This window comes from Balearica regulorum, chromosome 7 (genome assembly GCF_011004875.1).
Source record: "Balearica regulorum gibbericeps isolate bBalReg1 chromosome 7, bBalReg1.pri, whole genome shotgun sequence".
Classification (NCBI taxonomy): domain Eukaryota; kingdom Metazoa; phylum Chordata; class Aves; order Gruiformes; family Gruidae; genus Balearica; species Balearica regulorum.
Genome location: NC_046190.1, coordinates 18,923,617 through 18,938,340, shown reverse-complemented (window position 1 = coordinate 18,938,340; position 14,724 = coordinate 18,923,617). Strand labels below are relative to the sequence as shown.

General features: G+C 36.7%; 1 protein-coding gene across 3 annotated transcripts in view; it reads left to right on the top strand.

Annotated features, from left to right (window-relative positions):
- Positions 1-14,724, top strand: part of HECTD2 (HECT domain E3 ubiquitin protein ligase 2) — a 40,071-nt gene that overhangs the window by 2,127 nt on the left and 23,220 nt on the right. For all 3 annotated transcript variants that reach the window (XR_012836343.1, XR_012836344.1, XM_075758272.1), the window contains exons 2-6: positions 4,039-4,168; positions 9,495-9,633; positions 12,065-12,167; positions 13,041-13,130; positions 13,734-13,798. Coding sequence is in view for 1 of the 3 variants with exons in the window: in XM_075758272.1 (XP_075614387.1) it covers positions 4,039-4,168; positions 9,495-9,633; positions 12,065-12,167; positions 13,041-13,130; positions 13,734-13,798 (527 nt within the window). In the remaining 2 variants the exon portion in view is untranslated. The remainder of the gene's footprint in view (positions 1-4,038; positions 4,169-9,494; positions 9,634-12,064; positions 12,168-13,040; positions 13,131-13,733; positions 13,799-14,724) is intronic.

The window sequence follows — 14,724 nt, the reverse complement described above, 5'->3', positions numbered from 1 at the left end:
TGGACATCCTTCGTGTACCTCTGAACTGTTCCCCACAGGCATAAATTGTCCAAGTCGAGCTGCCAAAGAGGAGCTCAGATCTAGCTAGATGTGATTGCTTATCAAATGTGTGTGGTATTTTGAATTTACAAAGAGCTCGATACGGATTTTAATAGTATGTTACAGAGGGGGAGTTTTGTGGACAAATGTAAGAGATATTTCCATAGCCCTGGATTTCTCTGTTTGTAACAGAATGCAGTTTTTGATCCAAACGTTTCAAATAGGGAATGCAGGTATGCTTTTGCAAGACCTTCATGAGTTGCTGTAAAGAAGGCATTGGACTGTTGGTCTGCTAAGCTCTAGTTGTGACCAAACTACACATCTAAATCCAGCGCTTTGTGAAGTATGTTGTGAGAATTATAATATATAGCATGATTTTGATACAAGTTCTTGTATTAAAAGTTCTAACTGAACACAAAAAAAATGGGTGTTACTTAATCAAATCTTCTCAAACACTTTTAAAGAGAGAAATATGTTCTCAGCTTCCCCCTCATTAAACTGCAGGAAATTTGTAATATGATGTGATGTCAAAAGGGGGAAATTACTGTCTTTTTAAAAAAAAAAAAAAAAAATTCTCATTAAAATTCCCTCCCTTTAAAAATACATGCATAATACAAATACAGTGATACATCAGATGACCTTAATTTTCCTATTCTGTCTGCCTATTATTTCTAAATTTATATTCATCATATGATGACTGTGGTGATATAGATAATTTATCTTGTCTCTATATGAAGTGAACCTCAGGTATCCTTATCCCAGAACATCTCCCCAGATTTTGTGTAATTGACAATTTCTTCAATGCACTAAAGACCCACCATAGATTTGGGCAACTGATGTGACACAATTAGAGCTTCCTCAAAGGCAACATGAGGGTGTGACACATCCTCTAAGCATTTTCCATTCCTTGCAAAAGCTGTGGAAAAGGTCAGAATTTTAGTAAGTCAATAGATAACAGTGGTATCCTTTTTCTCCAAAAAGCATACGCATGAAAGAGGTCTCATCTGGAGTTTAAGCTGGCTGCAAGTTGGAATAAAGGGATTATGTAACTATTGCTATTGTCATTCATATTGTGGCTTTTCCTAGCCAAGAGCCATGTGGATTTGTGCAAGAATGGTTACTTCTTTTTTGGCTTTTATTTCTAGGTAAAGTTGTGGAGATTAAATTAGTCCATGATTAAATTAACATGATCCTGTAAGGAGTTCAGGCTTTTCTTACAGGCCAAATGGTGATTAGAGATAATGCATAAGGGGTAATGGTTTGGAGGTCAGTATTCAGATTCTCAAAGGAAACTTGTGGGAAGCTAAATAACTTGCACCCTAGTAAGCGGGAACCAGTAGAGGCTTCTGTAAAGCAAAACCAGTCCTGTGTTACACCTTTCAAGACATGAATGGAAAGGAAAGTCCTACTTTTTGAGTAGGTTCTTGCATTGATAGCTGCCTTTAGGTAGTCTGAGTGTCTTTCATGTCATCTTGCACAGGGAAGAAAACCTTTTACTCTTCACTGGCCTTTGCTTGCAACATACATATGGGTCTTGAGTGAGTTATGTTAGGGCTAAAGAGTAGGATTTTTCAAAAACTGTTCTAGATGCTCTTTTGCCTCTTCCCAGAAAGCACTCTGTATGTGCTCTTTGAAAACAGTTTGACTTATTTTCACCATCTAATTTCACTTCAATAATGAAAAACATAGATTTATAAAGTATAAGCTAGTACCTCTCCAGTCTTATGGAGGGCTTAATGCTTTGGAAAACTTCCACTGAGAAGCCAGCAGAGTTGTGAGTTATTAATATGCTCTTAAAAAAAAGAGGATTAAAGATTATTTTGATCCACTTACTCCCTCTAAGCGTATTCATTCTTTATGGGGGGGTTCAGTATTCTGATGGCAGTATGCATGTAGAGTCTTAGGCTCTAGAGGCTCACTGACCTCCTACAAAATTTTGTAAGTATGACATGGTGCTGTACGCTTGTCCTAGATTACTCTCCCAGGAGATGTCAAAGATCCTTATTAATGAGCATGTAGTTTCCCAGTATTCCTTCAGGGCTTTCCAGTAAAGCTTTTGTCCATACGTGTAATACTGTTGGAACTGCACTTGGAGCAGGGTGATGGAGTTAAATAACACGTGCAATTTTTGTTCTTTCTGATCACTGCTGAGGGAGGTGGCATTAAGAAGAACCTTTTTAAATAACTGCTCAACTATACTATTTCAGTGGCGTGGCTGGAATAAAACCTAGAAAGCTGACTCAGTCAAAAAGGCTGTCACAATAGTCTGTTTCATAAAAGCTCTTCTCAATTATCTGATATCTATTCCCTGTTAATCATAATTAGACTAGTCCAAGCTCCAGAGTTTTTTTTTTTCTACCTAGAGCATACATTTTGTGACACAGCAGATTGGCTTCAGATCTGCTTTTGTTTAAAAGTCCTTTTTCAGTCAGTCATGTCTTGCCATCTTTGTTCAGGGTCTGTTTTTTTCCAGTCATGTGCCAGGTGATTTTTAGAAGCATCTTAATGATATTGCAAAGGTTATAAAACAAGAGAGAAAGTTATAGTAATTACATTTTATTTTTGAATGTTTGTTGCGTACGAGGAATTTGGAGCTAGAAATTGAAACTTGATATTTTTAAAGCCAGAAGTCCTGCTGATTGTTCAAATTTATAATTTGGTGAGTTATAACCCATGGAAAAATGGCTGTTTGTATCAGTTATTTAAAATTCCTGGCAGCGTACCAGCTTGCGTACACTGTGGCATGGCAGGTTTATGGGCTGTGTTATTACCCTCATGGTGGTATTTCAGGATGTTGTGGTGGAAGTGAAGTGCTTTCCTCAGGACTCTGGCTGCATGTCTTAGTCCCAATTTACTGCTCTCAAGGGGAAAGGGAAATGCGTGGGCTTAAAAAAAAAAAGACAGGATATTATGTTAATTATTCTAGAATATTTATTCTTGTTTGGGGAATTACAGTTTTGATTTGCATGAAAACATTTTTTTGTTTGTTTATTTAAACTGAGAGCACAGGTACCAGATATCAAGTAAATGAATCTTTAGGTTAATGCGAGGCTGAAAAATCATCATGCGCAGGGAGAGTGTGTATTTTTTTTTTTTTGAGTTGATCTGCCTTTGCCTGATATCAACCGATGACTTGGAGCTGAGATGGAAATTAAAATCTCTATCATGCAACTTCTGTTGTCTTAGGCAAGCCCCTTAACCCACCTATGCTTTGCAAATTCTCCAGAGCAAATAACTATATCTAATAGCACTCAGTGTGAAAACAGACTGATCGGTGCAATACTTTGGAAGTCTGTTGTGTGATTTCACTGCTGTTCACTGTTAAAGCACATTAGTGCTCAACGCTTCTCAGCAAAGACTTATGTGGACTCCTTGGTGGCAGCACTAACAGGTATTCAAGCGGGGTTTTTTTTAACGCTGTGTTAACAAATATTTGTTGGCTAGCCTTTCTTCAGTGGTAGCTCATGCTGACAATTTTGAATCATTAGGGGTTTTTATCCAGGTAGCTAGTATTTAAATTTTATTAGCTCACATAGAATTTTTGGCCCCATATTTCAAGACTGGGGGAAATTTGTCTAATCTACTTCTATATATTAAAGTTATTTGGAAAAAGGAATATGTGACACTTTCATCAGTTTAAACTGAGCTAGATGTAGTGAGGAAAATAAAAGTAGTTAGAAGTTAGGATACAGAAAGTTAGAATATTGTTGAAAGCATTCTAATAGTATTGTGTTTTCCTCACAGTAATCCAAGGATATCTTCATATTCTGCAAATTAATACTTGAGGTTTTTTAATGTAATGGAAAGAAATTTTATAGTATCTCTCCTGTTTCAATTTGAAACAAACTTGCAGGATCATTAATTATGTCTTATTTAAGTATTACCAATCTGATTGCAAGATAAAAGATATTTAAGTATTCTGTGTAATATCTCATGAGTAAGATTACTCTTGCAGTAATGTATTAGCCCTTTTATAGCATGCTGTCATCTTAATTACAGGGGTTGGAGAGAGGAGCCAAAAATCAGTTTTCCACTTTCAGCAATTTCATCACAACTATCAACCAAAAGAAAGAAGGCATCGGAAACAGAAATTCGCCTACGCAACTTGTTATACCCAACATCAAAAATGGTAAGAGAATAAAAGCCCTGTGTTACTTAGTTACCAATTTAAGAAGGTGCTCGGTGTTCTGCCAATATTTGTATTGTGGTAGTGCCAGAAAATCTAGATTTCATTAAATTAGGCTGTGCTGTACACTGTACAGGAAGTGATATATATGGTAGTCCATCCTCTGTAGAGGTTATGTCATAGAGACAAGTTGGATAAGAGAAAACAAATAGACCTGGAGGATGAAATAATGAACTGAAGTTTTAAACAAAGTTACAGATTCAGCAGTCCATCTGCAGATACTGTTTGTCTAAATGCAGTCAGATTACAGGTTCTCTAGAAATTGTGTCAGAACTTTATGGAGAAGATTTTTCTGTCACCACCTGAAGGATGGCAGGGATGAGGCAACCATAGGGCTTTTAAGGGAGACAGTTGCCGAAAGCTGCTGATTTTCAGTGAAGGTGAAGGCCAGTGATGCCAAAATAAAATTCACAGGTGAAGAAGGTTGGTAAGTTCTGAAGATCTTTAAAGGCGAGAAGGAACAAAAGGCAATTATGTGTAAATGACAGCTCAGATGGGATTTTGTACTTTGCTGAAGTCACTTTGTACTACACAAAGGAAACAAAGGTGGCTGGAAGTGGCCTGTGAAGAATTCTCCCACTGCTTACTGGAGTTAAGGTAGAAGTGGTATTCTTGAGGGCAATAAGTTGGGGTAAGGCGAAAAGCAGGTGCTGCACAGCAGATCAGAGCTCTGCTGATTCTTACCAAGCACTGTAAGGTTGAGCTAACAAAGCTGGAAGAACAACATTCAGGTGGCCACTGCCCTCACCTGTGTATTTTTAAAGGAAAGTCTTGTTTGTGAATTGCAGGTAAACAATTGCAATATTGTTTGAATCTGGAAGTCCTCAGAGAACTAAAATGCTTTGCCTTTCTCTGGTAACATTATTTTCCTCAGAAGCTAAAAGTGACCTCTTGTCAATATTAACTACTCAGTTGCTACTCTTTTTAAGAGAAACATGCATGCAGTTGATTCATAGACTCTAAGCTACTGTCTTTCATTACTGAAGCCTTAATTGTTTCCTGTCCAGCTTCTGTCTGAATAGTTGCTTAATACAATCTTGTATATTTCATATACAATATGAAAGTGTACTGCTTAATAAAATTTAGGACAAAGTAAAATTGAATCTAGTATTGGGCCAAACAATGTGAAAAATACAATACCCTTTGGGAGAATTCATTTCACTAAACAAATAAATTTTCCCCTACACCCGCTTTTTTTGTACCTGACAAGAATGGTAAACTCTAAACACACTTCTCTCGAAGTGCCCTCAGTTCTTGCTGAATACGATACTGTCCCGGTTGTAATTACTGCCTTATAAGTACTTAGTTGTTCATTTTCACCACACTAATGCATGGCAATATTTATTATAGTCAAGGATATATTCTTGAAGTTGAGCTCAATGGGTAAAATTGAGCAGATACCCTGATTCTGAAATTTCCAGAATAACCTGCCTATATAAAAATACATTACTAACAGTCCAAGGTGCACTCAATTTTTCAAGTAGGTATATGTATTCTGTGGAAAAAAATAATCACCAAAACAAACTTCTCAGTGAAAAATGCTTCTCTTGGTATTCTGGAATTCAGGAACAATGCTAGGTTGGTGGGTTTTTTCAGTTTATCTACACATATGCTGTCTCTGAATATGTGTGTGTAAATACTGGTAATAATTTGGGCTTGAGTTCAAAGAATGTTAATTTTGTTGAAAAACAAAAGTATGGAAAAGGTAATGTTGGTAAATACAGCATGAAAGCTAGAGTGATGTTTGTTTGCTGTATAACTGCCACAGAGATTGAGTTTATATAACAAGTCTTCTAATGTAACTGGTCTGGTATGAAATCTATATAGGAACTAGTTTGTTCTAGTTCTTTTATAATGTTACAAATACAAGTTGTTTGCATTACCTAGTTTGATATTTTTCATCTGCCAGTAGCTGTGTTGGTCACCATGAAAATAACTGCTGATGTAAATTCATTCACCCTAAATTTCTTTGTAGTAGTCAATTTGTATCAATGAGCCTTTCTTCCTCGGTTTTTTGATCATTCCCTAAGCAGTCATGTATTGCTGAGTCTTTTTACTTGATGTAACTGGGCAAACAGCCAGAAATGATTGCCTTTCTTGTCTTGTAATATTGTGTTATTGCCGCTTATCAACTCAATACCTAAAGTTTCAAGTTTCTCCTCAACAGAACTCAAATGACAGATCTTAATTAGTATTTTTGAATGTCAGACAAGCAAATAAATCTATTTACAAATAAACTTGAATTATGGCAAAACGTATTGAAGTTGACAGTATCTATTAAACATATTATTAAAACTCAGTTTTAGTATATCTAATTTAAGCTGCATATATTTCAAAGAAAATTGCATCACTGACAATGTGCAAGTTACCAGCTTAGCACCTGCAGCCTCAATTTACTGAAGGGAGAAACAGCTGCTGACACTTTTCTACAAATGCAGAGAATATTTTCCTCATTTCAGTGTATTCAGCTGGTTATAATTAAATGTTTAATCCATTTAAAATTGAGAAGACAGAATGGGAGTTAAATTAAAATGACTTGTCTTTCTCAGAGTGTAAAAATAAGACATAGTCTTAGTTTCTTTTAAGTCAGTTCATCCTGCTTTCAGAAAATGATGTGCAATAGCAGAGCACTTGCATGGCGGGATTGTGTGGCACCTTGGCTTGAATTAATTTAGTATCTATGTGTCCACTTTGTTTGTAAAATTACTATTTTTCTCTTTAAATGGCTTTAAATTCCAGCTGTGAGAGTAGGCAAGGTCCCGTATCTATAATCAATGTTATACTCGGGGGACTGATGGCAGCTCTGATGTATCCGATGAGTGGTGACTGAGTTAAGTCGCAATGACAGTGTTTCTGTCATTAGCATAAGGGAAAAGAATCTGCCTTTTGAGTTTTGGGGATTTTGTTAGCATCTATTTCCCTGCTGTGATAAATGGATTAGGCAGCAGAGTAGTGATACTACTATGAAGTTTAGTTAATTTTAAAAAAAACAACAACAAAAAACAACTCTTGGAATTGTAGTGAAAAATCTTAGAGGGTTCTTAGACAATTCATTGAGGATTTTGGTTTAATATATTTGACTTTTGTGGTCACTTTTACTTTATATAATGTCTTTTATCCCAAACATACATCATAAGTCATAAAATGCTTTTAAAAACATGCAGTATAAATCAGACTACAGAAGCATTTCAGGATATTTGAGAAGACACTGTCAGTAAAATGGAAGTTTGTGTATACCGCATTGGAATATTTTTTTCATCTTGTTGGTGAGTTTACCTTGGCGGGCTGCCAGATGCTCACCAAGCTACTCTATCACTCCCCCTCGTCAACAGGACATCGGGAGAAAATAAGATGAAAAAGCTCATGGGTTGAGATAAAGACATGAGTTCACTTTCCAGTTACTGTCACAGGAAAAACAGACTTGAGGATATTAATTTATTGTCAGTTAAATAAAACAAAAGCAAAACTCAAAACACCTTTCCCCTGGCCCCTTCTTCCCAGGCTCAACTTCACTCCTTTGTTCCCCCCTTCTACCTCCTTTTCTCCAAGCAGCGCAGGGGGGTGAGGAATGGGGATTGCAGTCAGCTCATAACACTTAATCTCTGCTACTCCTTCCTTTTTCATGTTGTTCTCCTGCTCCAGCATGGGATCTCTCCCATGGGATACAGTCTTTCTCAAACACAGGTCCTTCCCATGAGTTGCATTTCTTCAAGAACTGCTCCAATGGGAGCCCTTTCTCATTGGAGTACAGTCTTCTAGAAATGAACTGCTCCACTGTGGGTCCCCCAGGCCACAGTTCCTGCCAGGAGCCTGCTCAGGTGTGGGCTCTCCACGGGCTGCAGATGGATGTCTGCTCCACTGTGGTACTCCATGGGCTGCAGGAGGACAGACTGCCTTACCATGGTCTTGTCCATGGGCTGCAGGAGAATCTCTGCCCAGAGCCTGGAGCACCTGCTACCCCTTCTCCGCTGCCCTGGGTGTCTGCAGGGTGGTTTCTAGGTGGGTGGGTAGGGTTCTTTTGGTTTTGGTTGTTGTTGGTTTGTGTTGGGGTTGTTTTTTTTTTCAAATTCCTCCTCTCTCTCAGCTGCTCTGCAATGTTTTTTACCCTTTCTTAAATATATTATCACAGAGGCACTACCAGCATCACTAATGGGCTCAGCTTTGGCCAGCAGTGGGTCTGTTTTGAAGCCAGCTGTGTCTGACATAGAGGCAGCCCCATGCCTCCTATCCCAGAGGCCACCCCTGCAGCCTTGCTGCTGCTGAAAACTTGCTGCATAAACCCTATACAATGTTCTTGGATCAAATATAAAGTAAGGAGGAGAATAGAAAGACCTTGTTAAAGCACTGCTGTTTGTACTTAGGATGAACAGCCAAGTTTGAGAAGTCCATGACTGGCAGCTAGGTCTTTCAAACAACAAATATAACAGGATCACCCTGGGTAATTCTAATTCCATTATATCCTTTGACTTTTTTTGGTGTTTTGTTTTGTTGTTATTATGTTCTAACTTGCTTAGCTTGAGTTCCTTATAGATTCACATAGATGTGATGTTCAGAATAGGCACTTTCTTTATGCATCTGACTTGAGAAGACACTTGGCTTAATGTTTAGAAGGTTGAGCATCTACAGCTACAAATAGATTTAACAAAAATTCTGCAGCACTCATTTCTAAAAATGAAATTATATATGAACTTCAGGTTTTCTTGTGATGTGAATGCTGCTGTATGTATACCAGTGCGTTATTACTGATGTAATACCAGTGCATCTTATGTAAGTACAATATTTTACTATTTTCCCTAATAATGAGTTAGAATACAGATCACCAGCTTTCTTTTTTGTCAGCATTATGCCAGCAATTCAATTGTGAAAATCTGTCTTGTTTTTGTAATAGACAAATAATTTGTTTGCAACTTTTCCCAGCAGTTCACATATAAAATAGTAAAGATTGCTGTCTTTGGGAAAGCCTTAGATAGGAGACAGACAGGCCAGTTTTCTTCCTCCATTGGCAGAAGGAAGCACTTTGTTCACAAAGACTTGGTTATGAACTCAGGACACAGTTTTTGTGTATAGGGTTTTATTTCCCTTCAATTAGTGGAAGCTTCCATCCTGTCTAGGATGAGCACACAGTAAGTAAAGTGTTTGGATGAGTAGGGGTTTAAAGATGTAGAATCAAACAGTGTGAGTTTTCTTTTTTCTCTTAGTTTCTATATATCTATATTTTACTCTAGTTTGTTATTTATATGATTGCATTGTATTTATTTTTTTTCATAAGTGAGAGACCTACCACCTATTTGCCTCGATGTACGACAAAAGCAGCGCATCTCTATAGATACACTACCCCAAGAAGTGAAAGCACCAATTCCTACTGAACCTTCCCTTCCCATCCGAACCAAAACTGTGAAAGATTTTCAGTAAGTTGCACTGGGGTTTCTAGAAGTGTACTTTCTTTCTTTGGACTTTCTTCATTTTGTCTGAACTCATACATTTGATTTTGTTAATCACAAATGAGGGAATAGTTTGGTAAGACTGATTAGTAGTAGTAGTTAGTCTGGTTGTGATGGTGGCTTTGATAACTGTTACTGTGAAAATAACATACTGTCTCTAGCTTGAAGTGTTGTTCTGTTCAAGAAATGGTAAAGCTTATACTTCAGAGATAGAATTCAGTTCCTGATGTTCCATAGATGTACAGTTTTGGAAAAAAATACGTATGGCTTATTGTAGGCTGGAAAATCCCTTTCAATCTTAGATATTTTGTTTGTACTGCCAATTATGGTATGTCCTGTCCATTGAGGTACTGGGCATTCTCAGTCTTGTGTGAAACACTGCACATCAGACACTTAAATGTATAATATCATATTTGAGGACCTGGAGCGGTGACTACATATGTGGACTGCACTATTTCTGACTTTGTCTAAAAGTACAGATGACCTTTCTTCATGCATCATGTTAAAGAGCATTAATTTTCAATAGTAGTTTTATGGCAAAACCTTTTTTTTTTGATGTATACTTGCTGCTTATGTGACCATTTTAAGCAGTGTAAGTGTAAGCTATTCTAGAACCTCTCTATGAGAAGCACTATGCTTTAAGTTTGTCAAAGTAAAAAGAGTTTTAAGATCAAAGAGTCTGTGCAGACAATATTTATGCTGCTGCCCCATAACACTGATTTAGCTAGAAGTGGAATTGATGTGAAATAATGCCTTGTGTTCCACTTCTGTTTTTCCAGATCCCTTAATCAAAACTGTATGTGCATTAGATTTCTTCCAGCAGTGTTAAGGATACTCTGTACATGATGCTTGATCAGCTTAGCTAGGCTAGGAGAGGTTCCCAGGGAAACCACCTGAATTGTTTTTAACCTGTGTGTTTTAACCTGTTGTGTTTCCCTGATGTCAGGTCTACACCACAAAGTTTTGATGGCTTTGCTTGATGCACTGTGGGCATAAGGCAGTAGAGAACAGTTTTTTCTCTACTTTAGATCGCTATGTTCCCCAAAATTGTGATGTTGACACTGTCATTTGAGGAAACGGCATAGCTGTGTTGAAAAAATAATGGCATAAGGTGTGTCTACACCAGGGGTTCTGCCTGCAATATGGAAACATATATTGGCAGAGTGTTTTTTTTAGAGTGGACATGTGCTTAGGTATTTACTAATTCATTGAAAGTGTGGCTTTGGTTTTTGTTGGGGTTTTTTTTTAGCCTTAGCACCCACAGAGCAGTGTTATGCTGTGGTAATTCCCTTGAGTGTTTTGCAGTAAGATAATCTTGGTCAGGAAATGGGGAGAAGTATTCCTACGTAGAAACCTGATTCTTCCATTTTTCAAACATATGGGAAAAAAAAAAATCACAGTTGCTCCAAGAGGCGTATGAGAGAGACTCTTCATTGCTTTTTTCCATGTTTGAAATTTTGTGCATTCAGTGAGGAAAAGGAATGGGTTTTGATTAGTTAGTGTGTGTATTTGGTGGAAAAGGAAACAAGTATAAAAGAGATTTTGACAAAAAGTGATCCCTTGTTGGTATTCAGGTGATCTGAAGAACTGAAATTTTTTCCATATTCAGATTTTTGTATCTATTGACTGCTGCCTAATTATGTAATTACCAAGAATTCTATTCTTTCAAGTAAAGTATTAAAAATTCATTATAGTTTTTGGTATGTCCTACTGATAACTTTTTAAAATATCTAGTACAAAGAAATTTTTGGGGGGAGGGCAAACTGGGATTTGTATCACCAGCATTGTAGATAGCTACAATATTCTGCTTCAAAGGTTGGATGGGGTTTTTTGGTTTGTTTTTTTAAAATGCATGATATTATACAAAATTTTTTATACAGATACTTGCTTTAAGATCCAATACTTAAAAGGACTTTGAGTAAATCTATAGATTTTGTTGTCCCCTTAAGGAACGTGTACAGTTGCATGCAAAGATTAAGTTTTATTTGAAAAAATTTGGAGAGAAATAAAATTTTATACAAATTATAATGAATTTGACTAGTTTAGGATCCTGCATACTTAAATAAATTAGTCTCAGAAATTTTATCATGTCAGTGTATCTTCAGCATAATTCTGTTTCGCTAATTATTTGTCTTAACATACTGAACTGTGACACCATGAATTAACATTTTTGAATAGGAGACATTGCTCAGCTGTATCAAACACAAACTATGCTTTTGTTCTCTTGTAATACCATGATCTTAAAATGACAAGGAAGATGTTAGATACTGATATTATACTTGTCTGTCTTCTAAGTGTGCTTAGTGAAGGAAGCTTAGAGTTACAGTGCAGGTTAAAGTCTAAGTGGTTGGAGAGACTGAACCTTTATATTACCAACTTTTTTGTATTTTCTTTCTAGGGATGATGTGGAAAAGGCTAAGTCATCAGGAAACTGGAAAGCTGTACATGATTTTTATTCTACAACATTTGATTCTTTCCTGGAGATAAATGCTGCATTTAAGGTAGAAAATAATTCATAATACTATTTAGTATTTACAGTGCTTTGTATCTTGACAGTGTTTACAAAAAGATCAGTTAAAGGCTTGCAGCCAGTTACTCAAAGCCAGTAAGATAATTTTGTCATGTTCTCACTGCCTTTGGTAGACAATCTGTTATTGCATTGATTTATTGATTCCAGTTTAAGCAACTGTATTTCAAGTGTATGTGGAGCTTTAAAATTCCAGTATGTAGTTTGTTTTGTGACACTATGACTATGTAGATACTTTCTACACAAACTACAGTTTAAAAACGTGCAAGCTAATGCAGCTACTACGGAGGCTCAGGCAAATCTGGAAACAGAAATTCCCTGTCCCTAAAAAAAACATGTGATGTGAGCTCAAGTAGTATAGCTGTTCTTGTGTTGTGATGGCATACTCAGTTTTCCTTGGGAACAATCATATTCATGTGTGAAAACTTTCTGAATTCGTGCAAATTAATATTTCCTGCCTATTACAGAGCAAAATGTGCTCATGATATTTAATATGGACAGTAGGACCTGAACATAGACAAAATAACCTGTGACTTTTAGATACTTAACAAATATGGAATGCTTGTAATTTTTTTTTGCTCTTGTCTGATGATGGATCAGACAAGAATAGAATGACAAAGTAACGGAGTTACGTGAATATCGCCATTGTGTAAGACTAATGTTGTTTAGCTTCATCTTTCACATATTAATACAAGCAACTTAGATTGTTATGTTTGATAAGGAAAATAAATAACTATATCTGTATGTGTTTTGTTTAAACTTGCTGTTAAACTTTTATTTTCAAAGACAGCTAAAATATTTAAAACATTTCAAAACCAAAATGCTTCATGTATTATCTAACTTACAGAAAGATACCAATTCTCCATTTAATACCATTGAGGACTCTGGAATCAATGCAAAATTTGTGAATGTTGTCTATGATGCCTTATTAAATACTGTAAGTAGAAGAAAAGAATCCATGTTTTAAAACATTGTAACAATTATTTCAGCAAAGAAATATGCTAAGAATCAATTTATACCAAAATTTTTTCTCACTTAGGCTCGATTTCTGAAGAATCTCTCAAAACATACTTAAAATGGTCCCATGAGAATTGCCATAGAATTATGAAAACTGCTCTAGTAAAAGAGGAGGAAATTTTTCTGCTAGTAATGCACAGTTCATACTGTGGTAAATCTCAAAGACCGTTTGCAAGATATGACATGACTGTGATGGTACACTGCATAGTGGGAAATAAGGAAAATGTGAGGATGGGGGTAGTAAAAAGTACATATTGTGCCTAGTAAACAAAGGACAGGAGTCATTTAGAAATTACATTTACAGTTTTTAAGTCGTTTAAAGCATTGAGAGCCACTGTTGGCACAATTCCAGGCCTCAGCTAATAGTCTGTGAGGGAAGATACTTAGGAGCTTAGCATCGTAACACTAAGATTTCTTAGCTGGCTTGAATCACAAGCAAAACAAACTTGCTTGTTCATAGAATATCTTGTATAGAATATGTATAATTACATCAGATGTGATTTTTCCTCTCCTTTTTCCATAGCCTCAAGATGTTCAGAAGTCAGTCCTAAAAGGAGTAATTAATGGTCTGCTACAAGAATGGAAAGGGTAATGGTAACAAATGTTTGCATTAGTGCTGTGGCAGCACTTACAACTGATATACTTTATGTCTTTATTGTTTTAGCCAAAGAAAGAAAATGTTCTGATACCACTTATTTGACTCTTAAGAACTTGTCTCCTTTTTGGCAGGCAAATCTGCTGAAATGTGTCTTGAACTCCATAAGCCAACATTGAACCTCTGAGAGGGAGACCCAGCCATACATTCCCTCACAAAATCTCAGCTGTTTTTTGCCAGGGCAATCGGAATTGTGAGATGAATTAAGGAGTTTTTCTGGAGTAAAACACATTGTCCCCGCCTGCCCCCCAACAGCAACTAACCTAGATAATTCCTTGATCCGAAGCTTACCTCACAATACTGTTCATGTGTGGCAACAGCATAAAGAGCAGCGCAGGATATAGAAAGAGATAGCTCAGAGGCAGGAGGGTTGGAGATGACGACCTTTTAGCAAGAAATAATAGAAGCGAGATGCATAGTTTCATTCAAAAAAAGATACAGCAAGAGGCAGCGCCTTGTGTGGCTCACCTGTGACCCAGCCCTTGGCTATTCCTTTCTCTACCTTATACTGCCTTTTCTGTGCTGTTGATGTATGCAAGTTTGAGGTTATGGAAAAGCCTCGAAGCAGATAAACAGCGAGAGAATTCTGGCAGGAATTATCAAAGTTGAGGCAAATAAACTCTTCTGTGGTGTCATCTGAGATAGACAACAGCATGGACTTCCCTCTTTGGAACACCTCTTACTCTTCAATTCTACCTTTTTTTTTTTTTTTTTGGCCTTCTGTCTTGTGTTATACCACAAAAGACAGATGCTAAAATAGCCTACTGTCTTTAGAGAGTAGTCAGAATCTTTAAGTGTCTTTTTCAATTTCTGAGAGCAGTGAAGATCCTTAAATATGGTATTCAACATGTATTGGCAA